General features: G+C 48.0%; 1 protein-coding gene and 1 long non-coding RNA gene across 2 annotated transcripts in view; one reads left to right on the top strand and one right to left on the bottom strand.

Annotated features, from left to right (window-relative positions):
* TECTA (tectorin alpha) overlaps positions 1-27845 on the top strand; it is a 70733-nt gene that overhangs the window by 19979 nt on the left and 22909 nt on the right. The window contains exons 7-11 of the mRNA XM_027036760.2: positions 1293-1863; positions 3822-4414; positions 5727-6300; positions 11304-11905; positions 18972-19533. Coding sequence (XP_026892561.2) covers positions 1293-1863; positions 3822-4414; positions 5727-6300; positions 11304-11905; positions 18972-19533 — 2902 coding nt within the window. The remainder of the gene's footprint in view (positions 1-1292; positions 1864-3821; positions 4415-5726; positions 6301-11303; positions 11906-18971; positions 19534-27845) is intronic.
* Positions 1-27845, bottom strand: part of LOC128311916 (uncharacterized) — a 34067-nt gene that overhangs the window by 5781 nt on the left and 441 nt on the right. The window contains exon 2 of the long non-coding RNA XR_008290606.1: positions 7516-7800. This is a non-coding gene — a long non-coding RNA (uncharacterized LOC128311916). The remainder of the gene's footprint in view (positions 1-7515; positions 7801-27845) is intronic.

Raw genomic sequence — 27845 nt, 5'->3', positions numbered from 1 at the left:
GCGTGATCCACTGTCACCCCAGATAAGCTCCTGGCTTGCTTCCTCATCTCAAATATCCCCTTCCCTGACCATCCTATTTCAAGTTAAAAACCCTCTTCCCCGGCACTTGTGATCCCCATTCCTTGCTCTGTTTTTCTGCATAATTGCTCAACCTGGCATACCTATATGTTTTACTTATTTTGTTTGGTTTCGGTCTCCTCAACTAAAATATAAGTTCCGTGGGGCAGAGATTTGTGTCCATTTCACTCAAAGCGAATCCCCAACTCTTAGAACAGTGCATGGCACACAGAGAGGCCTAAATTGCCATGTGTTGACTAAATGGACCGTGGACCTTGCTCGTGTCTCCAGCTTTGTTTCTGGCCACCCCGCCCAATGGGCAACCCCGTATTCACGTAGCTGTTCCTAACCACCCGCCTTTACTCTCTTGTCCTAGAATTCCCTGAGCCCAGTCTTCCTTTGTCTACTTCTGTTCATCTTCAAAGACCCAGGGCAGACTTACGGCCTGCAAAAAGTCTTGTGTGACCCCCCCTAGGCTGGATATAGTGGTCACTTGCTATCCTCCCATTGTATGATCCATTAATGCGTATTTAAAATAGTGTATTATAAATATCTATTTGTGTCTCTCTTTCTCAGTAGACCGGGACCTCCATGAGGGGTGGGGACAATTATTTTCTTTATTCTTTATTTCTTTATTCCTTAGCACCTAACATAGTGCTTGGTACACAGTAGGTGTTCACGTTTGTTCGTGTTGCTGAATGATTACATGATGTAGTCCTGGTACCAGGAGGTGACAGGGTGATGCACTCAGAGAATAATACCAGGGCAGCATGGCACACATTTCAGCTGGGAGGAGGGATCAGGGAGTGCTATAGGCAGTGACGAGGTCATGAAAAGGATGTGACTTCAGTGGAGACTTAAAGAATGAATTTAGACGAGTGAAAAGGAAAACAGCATCACTAGTCTTTCACCAAGAGACTTGAAGCCAGCCCTAGAGCCAGCCAGGAAGGGTTGACAACCATCTGGTCCCCAGAGGAGTCTAGGGCAGTAGTGGTAATGCCTGTCATGTCTCAAATGCACAGTGCTTGGCTGGCCCACGCCACCCCGCTTTTGTGGCTTCCCCCAGGCCTCTGCCTTAACAGAAGTCAAGCTTACTGGAGCCTAGGCCATCCGGGGCGGGGGGGGGGGGGGACCATTCTCTCTGGAGAGTGCTTTGGCCTCCCTTTCCCGACCTCCCCGGGACCCATTGCCCTGGCACCTGCTCACCTGCCTTTTATTGTTACTGTTGTTGGCAGGTTAATGACCTAGTGACTTCCTTGCCGGTCACCTTAGACTTGGGGGCGGTGAAAATCTACCAGAGTGGCATGTCAACTGCCGTGGAAACGGATTTTGGGCTCTTAGTGACGTTTGATGGCCAGCACTACGCCTCCATTTCCATCCCAGGCTCCTACATAAACTCCACGTGTGGGCTCTGTGGGAACTACAATAAAAACCCGCTGGATGACTTCCTCCGCCCTGACGGCAGGCCGGCCATGTCTGTCCTGGATCTCGGAGAGAGCTGGCGGGTCTACCATGCCGACTGGAAGTGCGACTCGGGCTGTGTGGACAACTGCACTCTGTGTGACACAGCCACGGAAGCCCTCTTCTTTGGTTCGGACTACTGCGGCTTCCTCAACAAGACAGACGGCCCCCTGTGGGAGTGTGGCACTGTCGTGGACCCCACAGCCTTTGTGCACAGCTGTGTGTATGACCTGTGCAGCGTGAGGGACAATGGGACACTCCTCTGTCAAGCCATCCAGGCCTACGCGCTCGTGTGCCAGGCCCTCGGCATTCCAATCGGAGACTGGCGGGTCCAGACTGGGTGTGGTAAGCTGGCATCCCATCCAAATGGAAGGGCGTGCTCGCGCAGGGGGCCAGGGAGAGGGTTTCCGGGCTCCTCAAAACTCTCCTTGTTAAGACAAATTGCCCAAGAGTGAGGGTGAGGTTAACATAGCCACACGTTATGAAGAATGAACAGCAAAAAGGATCCTTCCTTTTCCTGCCCACCCAATACCATAGCCAGAAAACAAGAAAACCATCTGAGCACAAATGGTCCAGAAACAGGGAGTGAGTGGCAGGAAATGCTTGACGCGAGGAAGGCCCTGTCCCAGGGATGGCTATCCCTGAGTTAAGAAGGGAGGTGGGTGTTCAGAGGGAAGGTGGCTGTATTTGTGGCCACTGAGCAAGCACAGACACTGGTCTGAGTAATCATAACCAGCTTTGGGGGAAATTCACCTCCCAAGTGGAACCAACAGCAACTGTTCTTTGACTCTTCTCCGCCTTCCGTCCCTCTAGGTTCTGTGTCTCTTGCTCTGCCGTGTTTTCGCTGACCCACTGGTGCCAATGGGAAAAGGGCTGCAGCCAGGGAGCACAGAACATCAGGAAAGAAGGCCCTTTTTCAGAAGCACTAGGTGGTTAGGAGAAAGCCCTAACAGCGTGGGGAAATTCAGCTTCTTTTGAATTACCTTTTCGCATGAAGCATTTTGTACGACTTAGTTGTCTCGGTTTTCTCCTTCTATCCCACTTAAACCTCTCTTTTCGTAATTATATAAACTTTTAAAACAGGCAAGCAAGCAAACAAGTAAAAACAACTCAGCGTCTTGGAATTCTGTTTCTCTCCTGGCCCTTGGTTTTTCCACATGGGTATACAGAACATTATGTCTGTGCATTTTAGATTCCCACACAGATGAGAAGGTTTCAAAGTTTCTTTCAGTTCCGAGACCAAAGGGAGATTTTTCTTCCCCCTCAGTACATGTTGGATTCACAAAATCGTGTATCAGGTTCAATTCTCAGAGAATTGATCCAACTACGAAGAGACCGTGTTTTCTTATTGCTTGTTGTGTGACTGACCAGCCTCTAAGTATGCCAGGAGCGTACTCAAGTTGAGATTGATTATGGATTTTTTTTTTTTGATCCTTGTATAATCTAAGAACATCCAAATTACCTAAGCAAATTGCCTGTAATGGCTACTTTTTCCCCTTAGTGGTCCTATCTTCCACATTGCCCACCCCCTCTCTCTCACGTTAGCGCTATGAATTCCAGTTAATTCAGACAGCTAGTTTAGCAGCCCCTTGAGCCCCTGCCTCTTGGATTCGACCCGACTCAAGCATTTATGTAGACTCCCACGTTCTTAAAATGAGAACCAGAGGCTTCTGAGGCAAGAAGGGCCTTGAGGAGACCTCTAGCTCCAACCCAGTCTCCTGGAAGTGCAGACACACAAATTCTTTCCTATAACCAAGGTTCTTTCTTATTTTTAAGATCCTAGAGTACTCATTTTCATAGTCTTCGCTCATCGTCTTTTATAGTCTTCACTTAAGTATTTTGAGTGCCTCCCTGTAAGAAGTTTCATGTTTGCAAATGGCCCCAACCACCTTTTCATCTTTTCTTTTCTCCTGCAAGTTGGATTTATTTCCTCTTAAGAATAGGTTATGCTGTTTAAGGTCAGATCGACTTCTCTGTCCATCAGCCGAAGGTCTTAGAGCGTCTGAGTGGTTGTAGATCATCCAGTAATAAATCGATGTTGAGTAATCAGTGTAGTCCAGTTAGGATCGCCACTTGGAGTGTAATTCAGTCAAGATGATCGCCCGAGAGTCAAAAGTTCACGATGCGATCTCGTTGCCCCATAGCTGTCACAAAGCAGCGAGCTGATTTCTGCGGGTGCAATCGCAAAGTCTCTCGCCCGATGAGCGCCCTTCCCCGTGGGGCTCCCGTGTGTGGTGGCTCCCCACGGTCACCACCCCGGGGCCTTCATCTGCTGTCACGCTCTCTCCTCTCCCCTACGTCAGTATCCACGGTGCAGTGCCCGAGCTTCAGCCACTACTCCGTGTGCACCAGCAGCTGCCCGGACACCTGCTCTGACCTGACGGCCTCCCAGAACTGCGCCACGCCCTGCACCGAGGGCTGCGAGTGCAACGAAGGCTTTGTCCTCAGCACCAGCCAGTGCGTCCCGCTGCACAAGTGCGGCTGCGACTTCGACGGTCACTACTACACCATGGGGGAGTTCTTCTGGGCCACGGCCGACTGCACGGTGCAGTGCCTGTGCGAGGAGGGCGGGGACATCTACTGCTTCAACAAGACGTGCCGCAGCGGGGAGGTGTGCGCCGTGGAGGACGGCTACCAGGGCTGCTTCCCCAAGCGCGAGACCGTGTGCCTGCTCAGCCAGAACCAGGTGCTGCACACCTTCGACGGCGTGGCCTACGCCTTCCCCACCGAATTCTCCTACACCCTCCTCAAGACCTGCCCCGAGCGGCCCGAGTATCTGGAAATTGACATCAACAAGAAGAAGCCCGATGCGGGGCCTGCTTGGCTGCGAGGCGTTCGCATCCTGGTGGCTGACCAGGAGGTCAAGATCGGAGGAGTTGGGGCTTCGGAAGTCAAGGTAAGACTCCGGCTGCCCTTGGGGCTTTTCTGATGCGTCTCACCAAGCGAAGGAACTCTTCGGGTATGCCTTTCTGGCTCTGACCATGAGTGGATTCCAGGAAGGCAACGGCTCCGAAGTGGGAGCGCTGCCTAACGTTCAGCACCGAATCAGTCTCCCCAGGGGTGAAATGGAGTGAGGCTGGAGTCTCTCAAATTAGATACAGCTAAAGCAGGACTAGGTCTCCGTAACAGCCGATGCTTACCGGACGCTTACCGTGTGCCAAGCGCTAGTCTAAGCAGTTGTCACGCCTAACCTATGGGGGATGTGTTTTCATCCTCATTTACCTTTCACATACGAGAAAAACGAGGCACAGAGAGGCTAAGTAACTTCCTCAGGGACACACAGCCATAGAGTGATATGTGAGCCCAGGCAGGCTGGCTTCAAAGTCTGTGCTTTTTACCTTGTACTATACCGACTCTCCTCCCTGTAGATGGGAACCCATTGAGGTCAGGCAAAGGGTTCCTGCCATCGCACCTCCTGCCCCTCTGACCCAGTCTAAAATATTCGTTGTTAGGCATCCACATCATTAGTTGAAGAAAGACCGTTAGGAATCATCTAGTACAACTGTTTGTTTGCACATGAAGACCCCAGGGGCTAAGCGAGGGATGGGGAGCTCACAGCTGAGTGGTGGCAGAGCTGGCATGACGGGAGGGCAGGCCTCCCTGCTCCTAGCCCAACATGAAGTCTAATTTGGAAGACAGAAGTCAGCGTGGTGCTGTGCTGTGCAAGAAGAGGAAACACACCTCCGCAGACTGAAAAAGCTGTTTTCATTCCCACTGACACACTGGCAGAGATTAATTTATTAAAAGAATAATAAAAGGTAGATAAGGTGGATGGACAGCTAGATAACTATATGCCTCCGAGGGGCTAGGGCACAGGAACAAATCTGAAGGAAAGGAAGGGGCCAGAACGGTGGGGAAGAAGGGGCGCCACCAGCGAAAAGGAGCCATCACGCAGAAGGAGAAAGCCACGTGTGTATCAAGACCACGTCTACTCACATTTCACTGTTGTTTGGGGCTAGACTAGGGTCGTATGTATACGCAGAGAAACAGCAAATGTGTTGAATCGGAGGGGTAGAAAGAAAGAAACAGAGGTGCCCATGAGAAAACAGTTTGCGTCTGTCTGTGTGGTGTCCATAGACTGTCAGCTTCTTGACATTTTCTCAAAGGGTGAGTCGCCGGGCAGAACCGTGTCTCTATTTCATAGCCTAGGAAACGGTGGGTACTCTGAGCGCATCTGGAAGTGATGAGAGTGATTTGATTTTTTTCAGCTGAATGGCCAGGAGGTAGAATTACCATTTTTCCATCCTTCGGGGAAGCTGGAAATTTATCGCAACAAAAACAGCACGACAGTAGAGTCGAGGGGTGTTGTGACGGTCCAATACACAGACATCGGACTGCTGTACATCCGGCTGTCCACCACCTACTTCAATTGCACCGGCGGGTTGTGTGGCTTCTTCAATGCAAACGCCAGCGATGAGTTCTGTCTCCCCAACGGCAAGTGCACGGACAACCTGGCGGTGTTCCTGGAAAGCTGGACGACCTTCGAGGAGATCTGCAACGGGGAGTGTGGGGACCTGCTGAAGGCCTGCAACAATGATTCGGAGCTGCTCAAATTTTATCGGAGCCGCTCCAGGTGTGGCATCATCAATGACCCCTCCAACAGCTCCTTCCTCGAGTGCCATGGAGTGGTCAACGTCACCGCCTACTACCGCACCTGCCTCTTCCGTCTGTGCCAGAGCGGAGGCAATGAGTCGGAGCTCTGTGACTCCGTGGCCCGGTACGCAAGCGCGTGCAAGAACGCCGACGTGGAGGTGGGCCCCTGGCGGACCTATGACTTCTGCCGTAAGTCGGGGCTACCTGATGCGGGAGGCCCCCGGGGAGGTGGGGGAATTGAGCTCCGGGGCAGTCTGACTCTGGTGTGTAGCCTCCTCATCTGATGTGTCCTTTGGAAGGCCCATCACCCCCAACCAAACTGTTCCTCGCCTTTATTTCTGTTTCTAATCACACAGTATCTCTTCACTGTAGAAGGATTAGCCATCCCATTGACTCCTGCTTTTATCTAGTGGAGGATACACGTCATATCAAAGACTGGGAGTCTTTGTGATGGCTCCATCGGTGTCTTCTTTCTTGGCAAAGGAGGGCTCCGTTCTTTCAACAGAAAGTGATCGGTCAGGGTGCCTTTCGCGGAGTAGAGATTAGCACTGCTCCCTGGGGCAAGCCTGACAATGGCTATGAAGAGTCCCACGTTGGTTTTTTCACTTTGTGCCCAGAGTATCTGACCCCTCTCAGCAGGGCAGTGCCAGTATTGGCAGTAATTAGAATAATTGCTGAGAAGACCTGACATATAGCCCCTTAGGCGATGGGGGAGGCTGGTGGGAACAGTGATGTAGAAAGGCAGGAGAAGGAGTGGCTGGGAGGGCAGGACCCATGCCTGGAGCAACAACTAACCCCACCTGGACTTCAGCACCCATGCCTTTCCCACCAAAAAGATCAGCCCTAAACCCAAACCGATGCCACCATTAAGATTCCATCGTCTACATCTGTTTCTCTCATTTCCACTATATCTCTTTCTAAGTTTGTTTATTTCTCAAAACTTTTTGTTTTGAAATAATGTCACAGTTGCAGAAAAGTTGCAAGAATATCTGTGTGCCATTACCCAGATTAACCTACAGTTAGCATTTTGCCCCATTGCCTTATCATTCTCTCTCACACGCTCTCTCTGCATTTGCAAGTAAGTTACATACATCATACCCCTTGGCCCCCCTAAATACTTCAGTGTGTATTTCCTTAGAATAAAGACTGTCATTTACAGAACCACAGTATACTCACTGACCTTAGGACATTTAACACTGATATAATCATTTAATATCTATATTTCAATTTTGTCAATTGACTCATAATGTCCTTTATGGCATCCCCCTCCCCCCAATATGGATCTAGGCTAGGATACATGTTGTGTTTAGAGCTGTCACGTCTCTTTGGTTGCCCTCAATCTGGAACAGTTCCTTGACTTTCTTTTCTCTTCTATTGTCATTTTTAAAGACGACAACCTCCCACCTTTGAAAATAGAATGGCTCTCCATTTGGGTCTGATGTTTCCTCATGATTTGGTTCTGCTGTGCGTCCCCTCTCACACTCCAGCAGAGGTGATGTGTGTTTTTCTCACGGTATCACATCACATGTGGGGGCCGTGTCCATCCAGCCTCCTCCTCTCAGTGGTGATGGGCACATTGGTCCCCTGGTCAGGTGTCAAATATCTCCACTCTGCAGGCACAGTGTTTTTTTCTCTTGCAACTAATGAGCAACCCGTGGGAAGATACTTTAATAAGACGGTGCAAGCATCCTGCAGAGAGAGAGAGAGAGAGAGAGAGAGAGAGAGAATGAGCGTGAGAGATTGATAAAGCAAATGGGGCAAAATGCTAACTGTAGGCTGATATCAAAATCCCCTTCCTCAATTTAGTGCCCATTGATGACCTTTGCTTGTATCAATCTTTAGCATGATGATTACAAGCTGATGGTTTCCAGCTCCAGCACTCTGTCCACTTTGACCAAACAATAGATGTCAGTCTACTATAAGTAACAGTCTTCCATCTCTTCTGTGTGTCTGCCTGCCATCTATTTATATCCATCCATCCATCCATTCATTTATCTATCTCAGTCACCTTTTTTTTAAATCAAAGTATAATTAACATTCACTCTTATACGTTTCAGGTGTACAGTACGATTCAACAACTCTATACAATTCTCAGTGCTCATCACTATAAGAATACTTCTAATTCCCTTGATCTATTTCACCCCTCCATCCACCCATCCTTTGGCAACCACCAATTTGTTCTCTATATTCAATAGTCTGTTTCTTTTTGGTTTGTCTTTTTTTCTTTGTTCATTTATTTTGTTTCTTTTTTTAAGTTTTTATTTATTTATTTTGAGAGAGAGAGAGAGAGAGAGCGCGCAAATGGGGGAAAGGCAGAGAGAGGGAGAAAGAGAGAATCCCAAGGAGGCTCCACACTGTTAGCCTGGAGCTTGACGCAGGGCTCGAACTCATGAACTGTAAGATCATGACCTGAGCCAAAATCAAGAGTCAGACACTTAGCCAACTGAACTACCCAGGTGCCCATATTTGTTTTGTTTCTTAAACTCTACAAATGAGTGAGATCATATGGTATTTGCTTTTCTCTGACTGACTTATTTCACTCAGTATTACACCCTGTAGACCCATCCATGTCATTGCAAATGGTAAGATTTCATTATTTTTTATGGTTGAATAATATTCCATTGTGTGTATCTATCTATCTATCATCTATCTATCTATGCTTATATATATATGGATATATATCGAAAGAGATGTAGATATAGATACAGATATAGATATAGATGTAGATACTGATATAGATATATACACACCACTTCTTTATCCATTCAGCTATGGATGGACACATAGCAGCCTAAGTGTGAATCATCTATCTTATCAGTATGGACACATAGATTCATATTTTTTCAATTATTTATATTTCCTATTACACTTGTTAATGATCTTGGTGTTAAACTTATTCCAGGTTTGGGCTGTGGGAGCCCTTCGAGTTGCCTCCTATGTCCTTTTGGCACGCCTTTGTCATGTTCTTACTTTCTGCCGAGCTGGAGGAAGTTCTTTTAAATGCCTTTTTTAGAGAGAGACATGTGGACAGAAGCAGCCCAGGAGAACATGCTTTCCTCGGGTGGAGGGTCAGGGCTCATGCTTGAGACATCCCCCAGCGTGCCTCAGCCAGACCTTGCGTACATGGGTCTGGCAAGAAGGATGGGAGTATGCATGTTTGATTAACGAAGACTTGGGTGCTAAGGGGTTAATCTGGTCAGGATCTCGTAGGGTCATTAATCCTGGGGATCGGACCAGGCAACAGCTGCAAATCAGGAACACGATCTTCTTTGGACCTAGGAAGAGACAACCACTGCTTCTGTGTTCAGATATTTTTAACCAGCCTTCTTGTCGGCGGAGCCAGGCTGCCCAATTAAATAATTTCACAGAGGCATTTCAGGGGCCAGGGGAAGTTTTATTACTTCACGTCTGTATGTTCCAGACTTTCAGACAAATTCAGACAACACAATAAGTCATAAAGTGAGAGCCATTTAAATAAGTCATGTTATTTGCTATCACCATAAACCTGCAGTCAATGTTATAACATTCATAATTTAGAGACAAATGTGAAAATCCCTCCATACAGACATATTTAATCGGTGCTGAACTAGCCTTCAACTCCAAAACCGTATGGTATTGCAGTCAACGGGAGTGGAGATGGTCCTTTAGCCCAGAGGAAAAGGATTGGCTTTCAGTACATAGTGCAGAACTGTAGAGTCGGTACTTGTGGGCAGAGATTTCATTGCCGTGCAATTTATTTCTCTGTGGTGTCCCCTCTGTCCTTGGATTGTAAAACACGATTAAGGAGGGATAGCATGCATAAAAGCTAAAGAATGTTTTAAAAAGGCAAGATCCTATTCTTCCAGGTGGTGATGGGGACCTCCACAGATCTTTAGACTACACAGATGTGTAGGTAGATTTCTTCTGGCTCTGGATTCATCCATGCCCAGGCCAGGTCGAATTCTGACAGACTAAAATAATAAAAAGACATGGAGGGGCGCCTGGGTGGCTCAGTCGGTTAAGCCTCCAACTTTGGCTCAGGTCACGATCTCATAGCTCGTGGGTTCGAGCCCCACGTCGGGCTCTGTACTGACAGCTCAGAGCCTGGAGCCTGCTTCGGACTCTGTATCTCCCTCTCTCTCTTCCCCTCCCCTGATCACACTCTGTCTCTCTTTCAAAAATAAATAAACATTAAAAAAAATTCTTAAAAAATAAAATAAAATAATAAAAAAAAATAAAAAGACATGGAAAGGTTGCCCAGAACTCCATGATGGTAAGCAGCACGTGCTGTTAGCATTTCGTGTGCTGTACTTTGTGACTCAGAGACTTGATCTATCAGGGAAGGCTTCCAGACAGAGGTGCGGTTTGAAACGAATCTTGACAGATGGGTAGGATTTGGCTTTGTGAGGTCCATCCAGGCAAGGGAGAGAATGTGAGCAAAAAAGGAGGGGGTGACCAAGGGCAGAGGAGGTAGAAGAGGCCAGAGGGCATGAGGAGCAGAGAAATGACAGACAAAGACAGAGTCAATCTGTAGAGTAAAAATGCCTACATAAAGTGTATCCTAATAGAAGGAAGTGTGAGGAGGGGACGGGTATACTATTTAATAAGACTGTACTATAGACTTCATATATTAGGTCATTAATCCTCAGAATGACTGTACTAGGTAAATATTGTCCTCAGAGATGGTATCCACAGGTCTCTATGGTCCCCAAAGTGCTGATTCTTTCCAGGACGCTGTCTCTGAGTCTCCAGAGTCCTTGAGTCAGGGGACTTGGCATTGGGAGATCTGGATTCGAATCTCTCTGGTACTTACGGGCTGGATTAAGTTAAGTCACTGAACTTGAGTTTGTTGTCTGTAAGATAGGGATGATGAGGCTTTTCTTACCCTCCCAGGTTGTTGAGCAAAGTCACACCAGACAGTCGACAACGGTGCCTGGCATGTAGTGACTGCTCGCTAAGGCTCAACGTCTCAGAATCTTCTACGTGGAGCGCTGAGCGCACCGGGAGCACAGGCACACGAGGCGTTCACTGAGCCTTTGGTCACCCCAAATGAGGTTGACAGTAGTCCAGAGCACACAGCACTCATCGAGCTCACTGTGCTGTGCAAGTAAGAGTGCACGTGCAGCGTGCACACACTCACATGCATCCAGTGAGCGCACACACACTCTCCCTGACCTCTTTCCCTTTCCTGTCTCCTCCTTGGCCACCCTCAGCTCTGGAATGCCCGGAGAACAGCCATTTCGAGGAGTGCGTGACATGTACAGAGACGTGTGAGACCCTGGCGCTGGGCCCCATCTGTGTGGACACCTGCTCTGAGGCGTGTCAGTGTGACGAGGGCTATGCCCTGCGAGGCAGCCAGTGCGTCACCCGGAGCGAATGCGGCTGCAACTTCGAGGGGCACCAGCTTGCCACCAACGAGACCTTCTGGGTGGACCTGGACTGCCAGATCTTCTGCTATTGCAACGGCTCGGACAACAGCGTCCACTGTGAGAATGTCCCATGCAGGGATGATGAGTTCTGCATGGAGGAGGGCGGCCTGTACTACTGCCAGCCCCGCACCGACGCCTCCTGCATCGTCTCAGGCTACGGCCACTACTTGACCTTCGACGGCTACCCCTTTGACTTCCAGACCAGCTGCCCACTCATCCTGTGCACCACAGGAAACAGGCCGAGCTCAGACACCTTCCCCATGTTCGTCGTCACAGCCAAGAATGAGGACCGGGACCCGTCGCTGGCCCTGTGGGTCAAGCAGGTGGACGTGACCGTGTTTGGCTACAGCATTGTGATTCACAGGGCCTACAAGCACACTGTGCTGGTGAGTAGTCACAGGCCGGACACCAGGAAAGGGGATGTGAGAATGGGGGTCCTGGGTCTGTGGGCCAGGCTGTGTGGCTGAAATCAGGCTGGCCTAGAATCCGAGAAGCATAGGATGTTCGAGCAGAGAGGGGCCCTGGAGATTTTCTGTCGTTTTATCTTGCAGATGAGGGCACTGAGCCTCAGAGCGAAAAATATTCTGCCCAAGTCACGGGCACCAAGTTAGGAACAGAAATGGTATCCTTCATAATGTAGCACAGTGTACTGGAGACAGCACAGACCTCTATTCGAATCCCAGCTTGGCTAGGGCTGTGTGTCCTTGGGCAGTCACTCCATCTGCAAAGGAGGACACATGCCTAGCACGGGTTAGGCGTCTGTAAGTGCTACTCCTGCCCAATCCACCTCCTCCCCTTTGTTGAGATCAGGATGATATTTCCCTGCTCTGGCCTCCTTCCACCTCTTCCAGTCTCCCCGTTGCCTGCCCACCCCCCACCCCCATAGGATCCGGGAATTCAGGAGTCTTGCACACGGTCGGAGCCCATCAGGGGCTCTCTTACAATCTCCCTGTTCACTTGGGTGTCCGTTCCCTCTCTCTGGCCTCCACTCCCTTGATGAGGACGGGGCAGGTGGGGGTTGAGGAGCTCTGAGTGCTCATCATCCAGCCTGAGGACACCACCCGGCGACATACCCAGCCACTCCTCCTCCCAGCTCCTGCTCTGGGCACAACAAGCCACCAGCAGCGTCACTTTAGCATTTCGGAGGAGCTGATATGGAGTGTGCACCTTTTACCATCATCCTCACTGATCTGTGGCATCATTTACCTCTAAGGGGACTCCTTTCCATCTTGTATACATTCTTTTAAAATTCTGAACTGTTACTGGAGAGTTCCCTAAGCAACGTTCCAGATCTCGTTCCTTCCTTAGAATCGCCCTAACCTCCTTCTCTGACGAAGAGAGGCTTCTGAGCTTCCTAATTGCCTGCCCTTTCACATTTATCTGAAAATGTGCCTTCTTAGCATCTAAGGCAGAGGTCTCACTGTGCCCATGTTTCTTCTCTTCCTTGGATATTATACCCAAACCCCCGATTGCTTTCCTCTGTGCTTCCCAGAACAGTTGGCTCCTGTATCCATGATGGCATGAATCATATTGTGATTTAGGGGGATGTTCATGTCTAACTCACTCAGTACTAGTCGTGGGCCCTTCTCGGAGGGCAGGAGCCCTACCGAATCCATATTTATGTTAAATGAACACACAGCACCCAGTCACGGCTCCACACGTTCGTCAAGTGGATAAACGAGATGGCGTAACCCTTCTCTTCTAAGGATCCTAGGACTTTTATTTTGCTGCCGGTCACTTCTTCATCAATCTGTGAGATTAAATGGCCACGGAGGTGAGGTACGAGTACATCAGATGCCTCGCCTTTAGCCACGTGAGGTTTCCAGCGGATGTCCCGGTAGATGAAGCCATCCGGTGCAGTAATAGACCTCTCCTCCGTGTCGTCATCATATGTGTCAAAACAAGCCTATCAGTCATTCTGTCCACGTGGTTTGCATCCTAGTTGTCCTTTTCTCCTCATCTGATCAACTTCTACCCTTAGATTTGTACACTTTCAGGCGGTTCCTTATCTCCTTGACGTTCGACATTCTTCTACCGTTCTACCTCGTAGGGTCATTTTCTTCTTTTAAAATAGAACTTGCTCGTAGGTTGTCCCAACCAGTGTATTATGAAATTGCATTTTTCTGCCTTGTGTCACATGCTCTTCAGCATTTAGGTATATGGACTCCCGAGACTTGCATGCTGTTTTCTGACCCAGTTATTTTCACACGTACACCATTGGAGCCTCGTGAACACTTACTCTTTTTTTTTTTTTTTATTTGTGCCACCCCTTCTCGTTCATGGTAGCTGATTCCTTGCTCTCACTGGGAGTCTCTCTCCCTTGCTTCCTGCTCTAGAACCAAGGCCCTAATGGGGCAGCTCACCTTCCAGGCCCATGTCCTGCCCTGGTCTCATGGGATATGGTCATGGCTAAAGGCAAGAGCCATGGGAACCACACAGCTCGTTTCTTCCCCCATAAAGAGATAGAGAGGGAAGGGAATATTCATTTCCTGGGGCTGCCATCACAAAGTATCACAGACTAGGTGGCTCTAAGCAACAGAAAGTTATCCTCTCACAGTTTTGGAGGCTAAGAACCCAAAATCAGCTCCTAGCTATTGGCAGCTATAGGTGATCCTTGGCCTGTGGCACCATAACTACCCTCTCTGCCTCGTCTTCACGTGGCCTTCTCTCTCTGCACCTTCTGTTTCTCTGTGCCAAGTCTCTCTCCCCCTTTGAGGACACCACTCATTGGGTTTAGATCCCACCCTGATCTAAAGGTGTACGACCTTTAGTATGACCACATCCTGACATGATTACATCTGCAAAGACCCTATTTCCAAATAAGGTCACATTCACAGGTACCGGGGATTAAGACTTCAGCCTATCTTTTGAAGGGGGAGGTGGGGGGAGGGGGGCATAATTCAGCCCACAACCAGGGGTAATTAGTAATGGGCATCAAGGAGGAATCGATTAAATGGGCGGAGGGACAGGGTAGGAGGAGCCCAGCAGGGCCCGTCTTTCTAAGTCACCCAGATATCCCGAATGTCCAAGCTGTGAACTCAGAGTATGTAGCTTTCACATCTCTGACATGAAGATCAAGTTCAGGATGCTTGAAGGTTCTTTTCTTTGGGGGCCTGAGGGATAGATTTAGTATTTACTTTGAATTATTAATATGCATTACGGGATCTGCTTGTTCAATGATTTGCATTTGTTTTTCCCATGATGTTATTATTAGTCACCATCTCTCCCTGAGAAAAGAATAATGGCCATCACAATGACAGTGTGCAGTGAAGTGTTGGGCAAAACATAGCTTAGAGCCCCGGGTCACTGCTGGTGCTCTCAGAGATGGAGGTGACATGGAAGTGATTCCTTGGGACACAGGGTCCCTCTATGACTCTGACCTTTCCTTGCAAAAAACGGTATCAAAGGATGCAGGGAAATCCACTAAGATAAGAGACGCTAGAAATAAATATGCTATCTGTATCCCAGCTGGGGTTATGGGGGTAGGCAACAGAAGGTGAGCCACTCCTGGGGGCAATACAGGAGCCCACGTCTCAGCCATCCACAGCTAGAGCTCAACAGAGACGGCCTCTCCCCTGCCGTGTGCCCCCAGGCTTCAGCACAGCCAGGTTCTTCATGGTCCAGGACAAGGACCCTCACAGCCAGTGTCTTTATCTCTTACTGGCAATCCTGTGGCCACCAGTGAAGGGTGAGGTTTTGAGCATCCCCCTGGCTCAGTTTAGTTTGGTGGACTTTTATCGATGCCTATTCTGTGCCAAACTCTAGGGGTAGAGAATGAATCAAATTCTGAGTTCTGTCCCAAGAGAACTCAGAGTCTAGTAGCAAAGAAAGATGCACTAGCAGGTTATGTCGATGTAAGGTAAAGTGCTCCAAAAATGTGTCGTGTGGAGAGTCGTGAGCACACGGGTTGCCTACGCCAGCCTGGGAGGCTTCAGGGAAGGCTATCCGGAAGAGGTAACCCAGAGCTGAGCCTTGAAGGAGTATGTTAACCAGGCTGAGAATGAGATAGAAGTATTCTAGGAAAGGAAAACATCAGTGAAGATCCAAGGGGTAGCAACGTGCGCAGTAGGAGGGGACCTCAGGACAGCCGAAGAGGCCATACAAACAAATTGGGGCCAGTTGTGTAAAAGAAAGTTCTCTGCCAAAGATCTGGTATGTGGTCTTATTCCTGATGCTTGACTGTTTGAAACGCATGTCCTGACCTCACCCCCAAGCCCTGTTCTCTTTTTCCTCTGCGTCTCCCTGCCCACCCATCAGGCTCTGCTTCCATCCCAACCTCTCCCTTCCTGTGTCTCCTCTCCGTCTGCTTCCTCTCTCCCTCCATTAGTTACCCAGAGAGAGAGAGGGGACGGTGAAGTTGGCAATGGGGGTGGCATTCATGGGGCTTCGGAGGCAGACAGAAGCCGTGCCTGCCCGGCTGAGTTGAAGGGGGTTCCTTTCTCTGGGTGCTCCTGGGCAGTGACAGAATTTGCAAGCCCTTTGGTTTGAATCCGATTACATTGCCTCCCCCAAAGTATCGCCTCCTGCTTGGCACCCTGTGGCCAAGAATACAGAACACAAGGAAACTCAGGAGGGAAAGCAAGTGGGCACAGGTGAGCCTTTGGGGGGGGCACAGCTTTGTTTACCAGTGTGGGTCTTCAAGGCACGTGGGAGTCCCATCGGCCTCCGCTTCCCTCAGTGACCTTCCACACCTGTGTTCTGTGTTTACACCGAGCCCACATCACCACCTCTGGGCCTCCTGGTTCAGACAGTTGTGTTCCCCAGGCACCACTCCCTCCTGCACTCGGCCTCTGAAATGACTTGTCGTGCCGTGCTATTCACCCCCTCTCTTCCAGGTTCAGAGAAGGAGGCATCCTCTCCCCTCCCCTTCCCCCTGTCCCTCTCTGTCTTGCCCTCTCAGGGGTCTACCTGTCTGTCATCACCTCCCCCTCCTGCGCTAGGTCCTTCTCTCCAACCCATAAACATGTTCATTCTAGAGCAAACCTTGACCCTGATCGCCCCAGCTTCTACTCAGTCTCTCCCCTCCCTCCCTCTCCGGGTTCCTGGAGAGAGCCACCTCTGCTTCCATATCTCCCATTTGCTGTTGAACTGTGCCTTCTGACTTCTGGCCTCCTCGTTCTGCTGAAGGTCTCTTATTAGGGTCACTGAATGGGAAGAGAAGACAGAATGACTTCTCTCCTGCAAAATGAATGGGTCTTCGTCAGGCGTGATCTCATGGCCTCTGCCATGTGTGACATTGCACCCAAGGCCTTCCATGATCCAGGCCCAGCACCCCCGCCTCCCTGTCTTCATTTCCCACCACACCTGGTATTCATCTCATTCCTCCCTGACTGTCCTCCTTTAGGACCAGGTGTGCACATCATCGTCTTCTGCAGGCATGCCCGATTCTGTGCCCAGGCTGAGTCTGGTGCCTGTGCATCTATTTATCTTTATCATTGCTTTTATTGGATGATGTTATCAGTATCCGTTTAGGTACTTATCTCTGCCACGTGCCTGTGAGCAACCAGGGGAAGGGCCCTGGGCTTTATTCCAGCATCTAGCACAGTGCCTGAAACACAGCAGTGACAAATGAATGAATGAATTCTGCCTGGACAAATATTCGTAGAAGAGGAGACAGTTGGGTTACAAGGTGAAGGGTGAACATCGCCCCACAGAGAGGGAGGACAAGAGGAAGGATGTCATTTCTGGGCTGGGTCAGGTTCCTTAGAGGCAGAGTCTGACATGGGGATTCTTAAGAAAGTGAGGTAAACACCAGGGGGAGAGAGCTCAGCAAGGACGTGGTCTGAGGTGGAGACCAGCTTCACCCCCATGCCATCAGGAGCTCTGGCACATGACCTGCATACAGGGCTGGCCCCCTGTGTTGGTTTGTCATTGGAGTGGGGTCCTAATCTCCTGGGCTTCCATTGGCCAAGACCAGCTGTGAATTATCATTAGTCCACAGTCACAGTGGCTGAGGGGGAGGGCCCCGGGCAGGACCCAGAAAGCACCACCACGCTTGCAGCAAAGGAAATGGCATGGTGGAATGATACAACCTGGTCCACTTGGGAAGCGTTGCGTTTTGCTGGAATGGGGGAAGTGAGTGGATTGGGTCTGAGAGACATGGGAGCAGCTCCTGGAGAGCCCTCTGTGACATGTTGAGCGTATTCGACATTTTACTCAAGCCACGGAAAGGGCTTGAAGTGTTGGATTAATGGCTTTTGACGGCATTAAAAAATGGTGGAGTGTGGCAGTAATGAGTGAATGGAGGAAAGGAGCAATACCAGAGCCGGGGGACCAGTAAGGGGAGTATTCAGTAGTCAAGGTGAAGGTGGTGAGGGTCTGAACCAAAGCAGTAGCAATGGGAATGGGGGAGTGTCAGATAGGGGAGAGATTAAGGTCAGAATCTGGTCAAAGAGCCATCTTAGAACACTCCCAGAGGAATGGCCACCTGCGTCTCTCAAGAAGAAGACCAGCTCTCCTCTCGGCCCTGACAGTAGTCTCTATTTTTCATCACGCACCCAGCCAGCCAAGGGCTACAGGATTCAGCTCATCTGAATCCAGAAAGGGGCAGCGCAAAGGCAGTGCAGTGTATGTTAAGGGATTTCCTTTTGCGAATTAAAAATATAAGGGAGGAAACATGTGTCAAGGGCCCTCTCAGCATGAGGCATTGCGCGGGGCACCCGGCAGGTAACGAGGGGAAGATGGATATAAAGATCAATAAAGTGTGGTTCCTGCCCTCAAGTTGCTCATGATCTTGTAGGCGAGACAGGAACGTAGACAACTAACCAGACTATAAGGCCGACTGTGATGTGTACTGCCTCAACAGCAGCATTCATGTGCTTGATCTTGGCCAAAGGTGAAGAAGAATACGAATATAAATAACCTTCTGGTTGCCCAGATGAGAGAGTGATTAATTCTCGCCACAGGCTCAGACAGCCTTGCTTTATAGAACAGGCGACATCTGAGCAGGGTCTGGGAGGAGAGAGGGAGGCTGACGGGTGAAGAATGGCATCCTAGGTAGAGAGACCAGCAAAGTCAAGTCATTCTTCAGGGGGAAAAAAAAATCTCAAAGGGATGAATAAACTGGGGCTTACCTAAAACAAATTCACAGCAGAGCTGGAAATAGAGACACTGGCGTTCTAGATTTTGGTGTTTTCATCTAAACTTTAATTGAATTCTTATTACCCTCTCATTACCTTGAGAAAACAGTTTGGACTCCTGGGGGAAATAATGCTATGTAAACAGAAGGCACCGAAATAAATAGGTGTATTAGTGTACAAAGGATAGTCATTTAAGTCTGTTCAAATCCTAATAATAATAGTTGACTGATACAAACGACACTGCACGCCAAGATTGCATTCACCCGGCTCAGACCCCCCTCTGGGGCTGCCGCTCTAAAGACTGATCGTTAGGAGAGGTGGGTGTTCCCGGGGCCGACTGTATTTCTCCACTGCGACCCTCTCTCTCCTGTAGGTCAACAATGAACGCTTATATCTGCCCCTGAAGCTGGGACAAGGGAAAATAAATATCTTTTCCTTTGGCTTCCACGTGGTGGTGGAAACCGAGTTCGGCCTGAAGGTGGTATACGACTGGAAGACCTTCCTGTCCGTCACGGTCCCCCGGAGCATGCAGAACGCCACGTACGGCCTGTGCGGCCGCTATAACAGCAACCCCGACGACGATCTGGAGATGCCCATGGGTCTGCTTGCTTCCAGTGTCAACGAGTTTGGGCAGAGCTGGGTGAAGCGGGACACTTTCTGCCAGGTTGGCTGTGGGGACCGCTGCCCTTCGTGTGCCAAAGTGGAAGCATTCTCCAAGGTGCAACAGCTCTGCAGCCTGATCCCCAACCAGAACGCCGGCTTCACCAAGTGCCACAGCAAAGTCAACCCCACCTTCTTCTATAAGAACTGCCTGTTTGACTCCTGCATCGATGGCGGCGCGGTACAGACGGCCTGCAGCTGGCTGCAGAACTACGCCAGCACCTGCCAGACGCAGGGGATCGCCGTGACCGGCTGGAGGAATTACACATCCTGCTGTGAGTCCTTCCCTCTCTCTCTCTCCCCTTGTGTCTCGGTGGCATGTGGGCAGGCCAGGATCCCAGCCCCCGTAGAAATCCACTGAGCAATCTAAGGATAGGCACGTGGAACTGAGTTTGACATCTGAAACGAGATATGTAGCCTCCCAGAGCCTCCATTTCCTTATCCATAAAATGGGGATAATACCACCTACTTCATGCGTGGCTCTGAGGTTGGAATAAGATCACGTACGTGTCGCACAGAGCACCATGTATGGCCTTTGGGCTCAGCGAGGGCACAGTAAAATTTTAACAGAGGACTGATGGGGGAAGAGTTAGTAGGTTAGTAAGTTTGTCCTAGAACCTCATAGGCCCCTCCCTGTGCTGGTAATTTACATGCTTTCTCTGTGCCATTCGGTTTGGCTCATATATGTCACCTATCAGTCTTTGTGTTCATGAAACAGCAGAAGGTTAAAAGCGCAAGAAAAAGAATTAGAGCCCCTTGCTCTTTCCTCAAGGGTTGGTGTGACCTTGGAGCAAGTTGCTTTTCCTCCCCGGTTCTTAGTGTCCCCCTGATAATGCTGTGATAACGCCTGCTGCCTATACCCTTTATGCCACAGAAATATCCAGAGGATCAAAGTAGGTAATTGTAAGCATAACACACTTCATGCATGCCAAGTGGTGGTGGTGTTATACTAATGGCTTGCTCTGAGCCAAGCCCAGTGCTAAACACTTTATCAACATTATCTCGTTTATTCTCCTCAATAACCCAATTAGTCAGGGAGAAACAGAGACTCAGAGGAGTTAAATAACTTGCCTAAGGTCATATGGTCTGCGTGGCGAAGTCAGGATTCGACCTTCTAACATCAAAGCTCTTGCTCTCAACTCATATCCACGAGGCTGGTGTGCTATGTACCGGAATAATTTGCCCGCATTTAGCACATCATAATAGGAAAAGATTGGGAGGAGAAACCACTAGTGGTTTGGCCAGTCTGCCTTGGTTCATTTTCCCATCTCTATCTCATTAGCTATAGCAAATTTCTTTTAGTCCTGACCGTATGAAAAGGCTACAAATGGATACTGAACGCTCAGCTCTCTAAATAAGTGATCCAGTGGGGGTCCCAGAGAATAAACCCCCTTTCCATCCTGGAAAAGGGGAGAGTTGGATGAAAACCCAGAAGCAGTGCTGTAGTGTGATGCTCACATGGCTAGTTTATATCCCCCAGGATTGGATGTTGAACTTGGGGGAAGGAAGGGAGGAAGTAGGGAGAGGGAGGGAAAAGATGCCAGTACCATTTCATCCAGGCTCAGTCCCTGAGAGAGAGATTGTGGGGAGGATGTCAGCAGGAGTGACTGTCCAGGCTAATTGGCCTCTGGTGACTTCAGTGAAATAAATGCGCCTATGAAAAAGTCAGGGTCTGGATAAGTCCCCAGAGCTGCCCTGGATTCATTGGGGTCAGCATGGGGGAGCTCGAGAGCTTGCCCTCACCTAAATCAGAAAACCAGGCTTTGGCCTCAGGGGCCTAGAAATGGTGTAGGATCAGGAAACTCCTTTGGGAAAGAGACTGCCTGCTTCCTCTTGAGACCTGCTATAGGGAGTTTCCCCTTTTCCTGTGGCCATGCCATGGTGACCGTACCACTCACTAGGGTGGCTGGGACGGGCGTCCAGGGCATAGTATTTGCCACAAAGCATTGCTTCTGGCTGCAGTATGCAGGGAAATCATAGGCAAGAACTGTTTTTGGAGGAGGCTAATGTCAGGGACTCTCACCTTAAATTACGGGTCTCGATTTCCTCCATGGGAAGGAAAAGGAATTGAGTTAGTAAGCCCTTTCCTTATCCATGAGGAAGAAAGTACCCCCCCGTCCCCCACCTGTGACCCCATGTCTATCAAGCTTGAACCCATAGGGCTAAAAATATGCAGGATGTAGGATGGGGAAATGGTTTTGAAAAGGTAGACTCTTTAGGATATAAAGACCATTTCTTCTTGTTCTTCTCCCTCTCCACCAGCAACCCTTTCCTCTCCCCTCCTCAAAGTTCTGCATAGACTTTGATTGCCTCCTTCATATATAGTAATGGGGAGCTCTATCCAAGGCACTCAGAGCAGAGTCTGTCCTGCTTCACCCCTGTCCTTGGGCCCCATCCCTGCCCAGACCAGTTGCCTGCCAGCAGGGCTTGGGCTGGATACATTATGGCCAACCCTCATTAAGAGGGTTTGACTTTCCCCTACCTTGGCACCTCAGGACAGGGGCAAAGATCCGAAAGGCAGCTTCTGTTAAGATGGATGGTGGTAGCGACTAGGAAAAAGAAATGCTAAAATAAGAGAAAAAAAATTATGCTTTAAAGGAGGTATGTGGGTGGGGATGGGGGGCGGGCACAGTTGGAGGCAGCTGAGTTTTCCATTTTGAATTTCAGAAGCAGAGAAAAGCTGCAGGAGACAGAGTCTTAACTCAGCCATTCAATCTGAGATTGGTGAACACAGAAAGCCTGTCGTGAATAGGGTTGTTAGTAACCATATCTGACTTGTTGTTAACCTCTGAGCAGTGAGGGCAGGGTTCACAGTCCCCTGTCCCCCACCCCCAAGAATTAATCCAATTCAACACTCGCATGTTGGGATATGAGAACTCGTGTTTTCGGGAGAAAAAGGGTTAAACCGGAATTGTCTGTTAAACTTACCCCTTGTTGGTGACAAGGTAGAATGCTGTTGTTTTTCAATGATTTTGGCTATCCCTATCAATGGGATAATTTATTACTCAATTACCACATCTGTAAATGAAGTGGAAAACTTCACGCAAGTTGAACAAATAGGTTTAGAGGGGGGAGAGGGAGGTCAGTTGTCTTAATTACTAACCCCTCCTTAACATTCACTCAGCTGAGTCCATCATTCCTTCAGCCCCTTAATGGGAGACTTAAATTAGCTGTGTAGTTGGTGAGTCTACAGTAAGCAGGAGGAGAAGAAAATTATATGCATAACAGTGACTTGGCTCTGACTAGGTGCCAGGCACTATTCTAGGTGCCATATGAGTCCTCACTCATCTTCTCCTCCCAGCAACCCTGTAAAGCAGGTGCTATTAATAGTCCCATTTTCTGGAGGAGGAAAGTGAAGCTCAGAGAAACGCAGGAACTTTCCCAAGGAAAGTGGCTGCAGGCAGTGGTCTTTCCTCTGGGCAGTGCCGCCCCTCCAACCCTGGGCAGACCAGGGGCCCCAGGGACTGGAGCCCCCCCTGGTGCTGCAGCAGGTGTACAGGAGGACCTCTGTACAGGATCAGGTCTGCGGGGGCCGCTGAGAATTAAGTGTGATGATGTCTTGTGATCCGTGTGCCACCCCCTGCTTGACACCTGGTGAACGCTCAGTCAAGCTGAGTGTCATTTTCATTTTCCCTTTTATTCAGAGTCCTGGGTCCAAAGTCTGGTAATGAAGGGTTCTCTCCCACATTTTTCTGCAGATCCAATAAATTCTTGTTGAATAAATTCTCCTCCTACAACTGTCCCCACTGTTAATAGCAGAAGCTGTCACCGATGTACCAGGCACTGGACTAGGAGCTTTGTAAATTACACCTCGTTTTATCTTAACAACTAGTTGATGAGGGAAATGCTATCTGCATTTTTACAGAGGAGGAAACAGAGGTTTAGACAGCGTAGGTAACCTGCCCAGGTGACCCTGCTAGTTAGTGCCAGAACCGGGGCTCAAACCAGTCAGTCCAATCCCCCTGCCCTTGTCCACTGTATTCTACTACATTGCTTTTACGGGGGATCCATATATCCTGCCCACCTGGGACACAAAGGCTAAATAAATCAGTGCCCTGCCCACAACAAGAGTCACGTTCACGACCACAGTAGAAATCCAGGGGCAGAGACATCATCCCCCACAGCTCTCGGTACATCGTTTGGGTGGAGACGATCCACATGAGGAACTTTTAAAGGTTGCTTTCAAGAATCAAATGTTTTATTAACCACCTACCCTGATCTCAGCACTGTTTTGGACCTCATGGAAGACTCAGAAGGACAAAATAGTTCAGAGTCTAGTCGGGAAAATAGGATCAGCATCCTTGGAACCACAGTAGGCTATATCAGTAGTGGATCTTCTCGGATATTAAAATGTATTGTAGAGCTTCGGTAACAAAACCAAGTTAACACTGGCACATGAACAGCCAGATCAACCAGTGGGAAGATGAGAAAATCCGGAAATAGGCCCAAACTCTAAAGAGAAATTAGCATTCAGCAAAACTGGCATTTCAAATTACTGGGCAGGGGGGTGGGGGGGGTGGTATTTATTCTTCAATAGACAGGAAAAGGACAAAGGACAAAATAGAAGAGGGGAAATAGCGAAAGCCTCCTTTCACTCCTCACTCCAAAATAAGATCCAGACAGAGCCAAGATCAGACATAAAAACGTAAGTTATAAACGTACTCGGAGAAGACAAAGGCGTTCTCGTTGTTGCTTTTGTTAGTCCTGCAGTAGAGAGGGCCTTCCTCAGCAAAACACTCAAAGCCGTAAGAAAACCCTGGTAGATTTGACAACTTTAACATTTTAAATTTCTCCATGGCAAGAGCATAATCAAATACAGGTCCAAAAAGAAAAAAAGAGAAAGAAGAAGAAGAAGAAGCAATTTAAAAGACAAACGGTAAACATTTTGGAACACATGACAGACAAAAGTCTATTTTTAATTTTTTTTTTTCAGATTTTATTTTTGATTGTGTTCATTGCCTCAGACTTTAAGGGCATTACGTACGTAGGCATAGTGACCTCAGGGTATGTTACAACCTCTTGTCTCCCTCTTGGTTTTTAGTTATTTATTTCATTTTCATTTCATTTATTTATTTTTTAAAATTTACATCCAAATTAGTTAGCATATAGTGCAACAGTGATTTCAGGAGTAGATTCCTTACTGCCCTTAACCCATTTAGCCCATCCCCCCTCCCACAACCCCTCCCATAACCCTCAGTTTGTTCTCCATATTTATGAGCCTCTTCTGTTTTGTCCCCCTCCCTGTTTTTATATTATTTCTTTCCCTTCCCTTATGTTCATCTGTTTTGTCTCTTAAAGTCCTCATATGAGTGAAGTCATAGGATTTTTGTCTTTCTCCGACTAATTTCACTTCGCATAATACCCTCCAGTTCCATCCACGTAGTTGCAAATGGCAAGATTTCATTCTTTTGGATTGCCGAGTAATACTCCATTGTGTATATATCCCACATCTTCTTTATCCATTCATCCATCGATGGACATTTGGGCTCTTTCCATACTTTGGCTATTGTCAATAGTGCTGCTATAAACATGGGGGTGCACGTGTCCCTTTGAAACAGCACACCTGTATCCCGTGAAGAAATGCCTAGCAGTGCAATTGCTGGGTCATAGGGTAGTTCAATTTTTAGTTTTTTGAGGAACCTCACACTGTTTTCCAGAGTGGCTGCACCAGCTTGCATGCCCATATTTTTAATTTTTAAAAAGCTTTTACAATTTAATAAGAAAAAAAAGTTCAACAACACAAAATGTGCAGAAGACACGAAAAGGCAGTTCACAGAAGAAAACATACGAATGGATTATAAGCAAATGTAAAGGTAATCAGCCTCATAAAGAATGCAAACTAAGGGCATAGTCATTTTTTTTCAAGTTTTTTACTGCTATAGAATACACAGAACATAAAATTTACTATGCTAACCATTTTTAAGCATACAGTTCAATGGCATTAAGTACTCACATTGTTGTATTCACATTACTGTGAAACCACCACCACCATCCCTCTCCAGAACTCTTTTTATCTCGCAAAATGAACCTTTATACCCATGAAACACTAACTCTCCAGTTCCCCACCCACCCCAGCCCCTGGCAACCAACTGTTCTGTTTTCTGTCACTATGAACTTGAAGACCTTGGATAGCTCCTGTAAGTGGAATCATACAGCATCTGCCTTCTTGTGGGCGGCTTCTTTCCCTTAGCATAATGTCCTCAGGATTCATTCATGTTGTGGTATACTGCAGAGTTTCCTTCCTTTTCAAGGGTGAATAATATTCCATTGCGTGCATACACCACATTTTGCTTATCCATTAATCCAACCAGGGACTCCGGGATTACTTGCATGTTTTAGCTATTGTGAAAAATGCCGCTGTGAACATACGTGTATAAAGAGCTCTTGGAGAATCTTCTTTCAAAATTTGTGAGCATGTGTCTAGAAGTGGCATTGCTGGGTCATATGATAATTCTATTTTTAATTTTGTGAAGAACTGCCATATTGCTTCCCACGGCAGCTGTACCATTTTACATTCCTGCCAAATTGCACGTGTTATCTTTTCGCATCTTTGCCAACAATGGGTTTTCTGGGGTTTTTTAAATAGTAGTCATCCCTAATGGGTGTGAGATGGTAGGTATACCTTTCACTATAGTTTTAGTATTTATTTCCCTGGTGATTAGTGATGTTGAGCGTATATTGGCCATTCATATGTCATCCTCTTTGGAAAAATGTCTATTCAAGCCCTTCGTCCATTTTTGAATTGGGTTTTTGTTGTTGTTGTGTTGAGCTTTAAGAGTTCTCCACATATTCCTGTCAGTAATTCCATTTATACATGGATGGAAATATGTATATTCATATTTATATATGACATTTAACCTTTGGTATTTCCAAGGATCAGAAGGCTTGGTGCTAAACAATCAGTGAGGTTGTGAGAAAATAAACCCCCTCATATAGCCTCGGTAGCAGGGCAAATCGGCACAGGCTCTTTAGAGGGCAATTCGAATGCATCTATCAAAAATTTAAATGTACATACCCTTTGACCCAGTAATTCTGCTTCCAGGAATTTACTGTACAGATTCATTTACTCAGGAGGTCAAAGATAAATGTCCAAGGATGTTCACTGCAGCATCATCATAAATGGAAAATACACACCATGTAGCAGGGCAAAACCAATAATTCAAGGGTAATGGAAGGAAAGTCGCCATGAAAAAGCAATGAGCAGGAAAATATGGATACTATGCTCCCGTTCGTGTGAAGACAGTGGAGATGGAATACACGCATGCACGTGCATGCACACACACACACACGCACACACGTGTGTTTGTACATGCTTAGAAGATTTCTGGAAGATTCAGCTACAATTTGTTACCAGAGGTTGCTTTTCTGTTGCACTTTTACATGCATGGCTTGCATTGTCTACCACATGTAGGTACTATCTTTTAAATTTAATGTTTTTATTTTTTTTATTTTTAAAAAAATTTTTTAAGATTTATTTTTGAGAGATAGAGACAGAGCATGAGCGGGGGAGGGGCAGAGAGAGAGAAGGAGACACAGAATCTGAAGCAGGCTGCAGGCTCCGAGGCATCAGCACAGAGCCTGACGCGGGGTTCGAACCCACGAGCTGTGAGATCAAGACCTGAGCCGAAGTCAGACACTTAACCAACTGAGCCACCCAGGCGCCCCTAAATTTAATGTTTTTAAAACCACAGTAGATAGTGGTTTTGGACACATGAAGTATACATCTGTTAAAATCCATAGAACCATGCACCAAAAAGTCTATTTTTACCATTTGATAATTTAAAACTGTTTTTTGTTTTTGTTTTTGTTTTTGTTTTTTTTGAGAGAGAGGGAGAGAGAAGGGCAGAGAGAGAAAGAAAGAATCTTAAGCAGACTCCATGCTCAGCATGGAGCCCAGCGTGGGCCTCAATCCCACAATCCTGGGATCATGACATGGGCCGAAATCCAAGAGTTGGATGCTCAACCGACTGAGCCACCCAGGTGCCCCTTTACCGTTAGACAATTTAAAAAACAAAATATGCCCTAAAGATCTACTGTATATGGTATAGAAAAGTTCTGACATAATAGTCCTTGTGCTTTTCATATGCATTGACTAAAATAATAGCCTCTACAAAACTTTTAAGGGAACCTATCTTGATTGATCGGCTAACATCGAACACGTACGTGCTCAGCACTGTTCCAGGCACACAGACCCACATAATTCCTCCCACCCAGCCATGAAGTAGGTGCTGTAAGTACCTGCATTTTACAGGTAAGGAGCTGGGGCCCAGAGAGGCTATGTGACTGGCTCCGGTCTCCTACGGCTGGCTCTGGAGTCCCACTGGTCACCAGGACCCTGACTGTCTTCCATAAGAGCAGCCACATGCATTTGAAAACGGTAGAACATAGTTGACACAGCCACGCATGTGCACACACTTGCCTCCTCAGAAATCCGGAGGGGTCCGGGGAGGGCCGCCGTTTACGCACTCCAGGCTTGGAAAAGATTCTGTGGAAGTTCTGGGGTGAAGGTGGGTTGCTATTGGCTTTACCAGTAAGAGGGGGCTCCACGGAGGGCTGGAAGAGCGGGGGGTTTGGGTAGGCCAAGAGG

The sequence above is a fragment of the Acinonyx jubatus genome, chromosome D1 (assembly GCF_027475565.1).
Source record: "Acinonyx jubatus isolate Ajub_Pintada_27869175 chromosome D1, VMU_Ajub_asm_v1.0, whole genome shotgun sequence".
NCBI classification, from domain to species: Eukaryota; Metazoa; Chordata; class Mammalia; order Carnivora; family Felidae; genus Acinonyx; species Acinonyx jubatus.
This window is presented reverse-complemented; position numbering and strand designations above follow the sequence as displayed.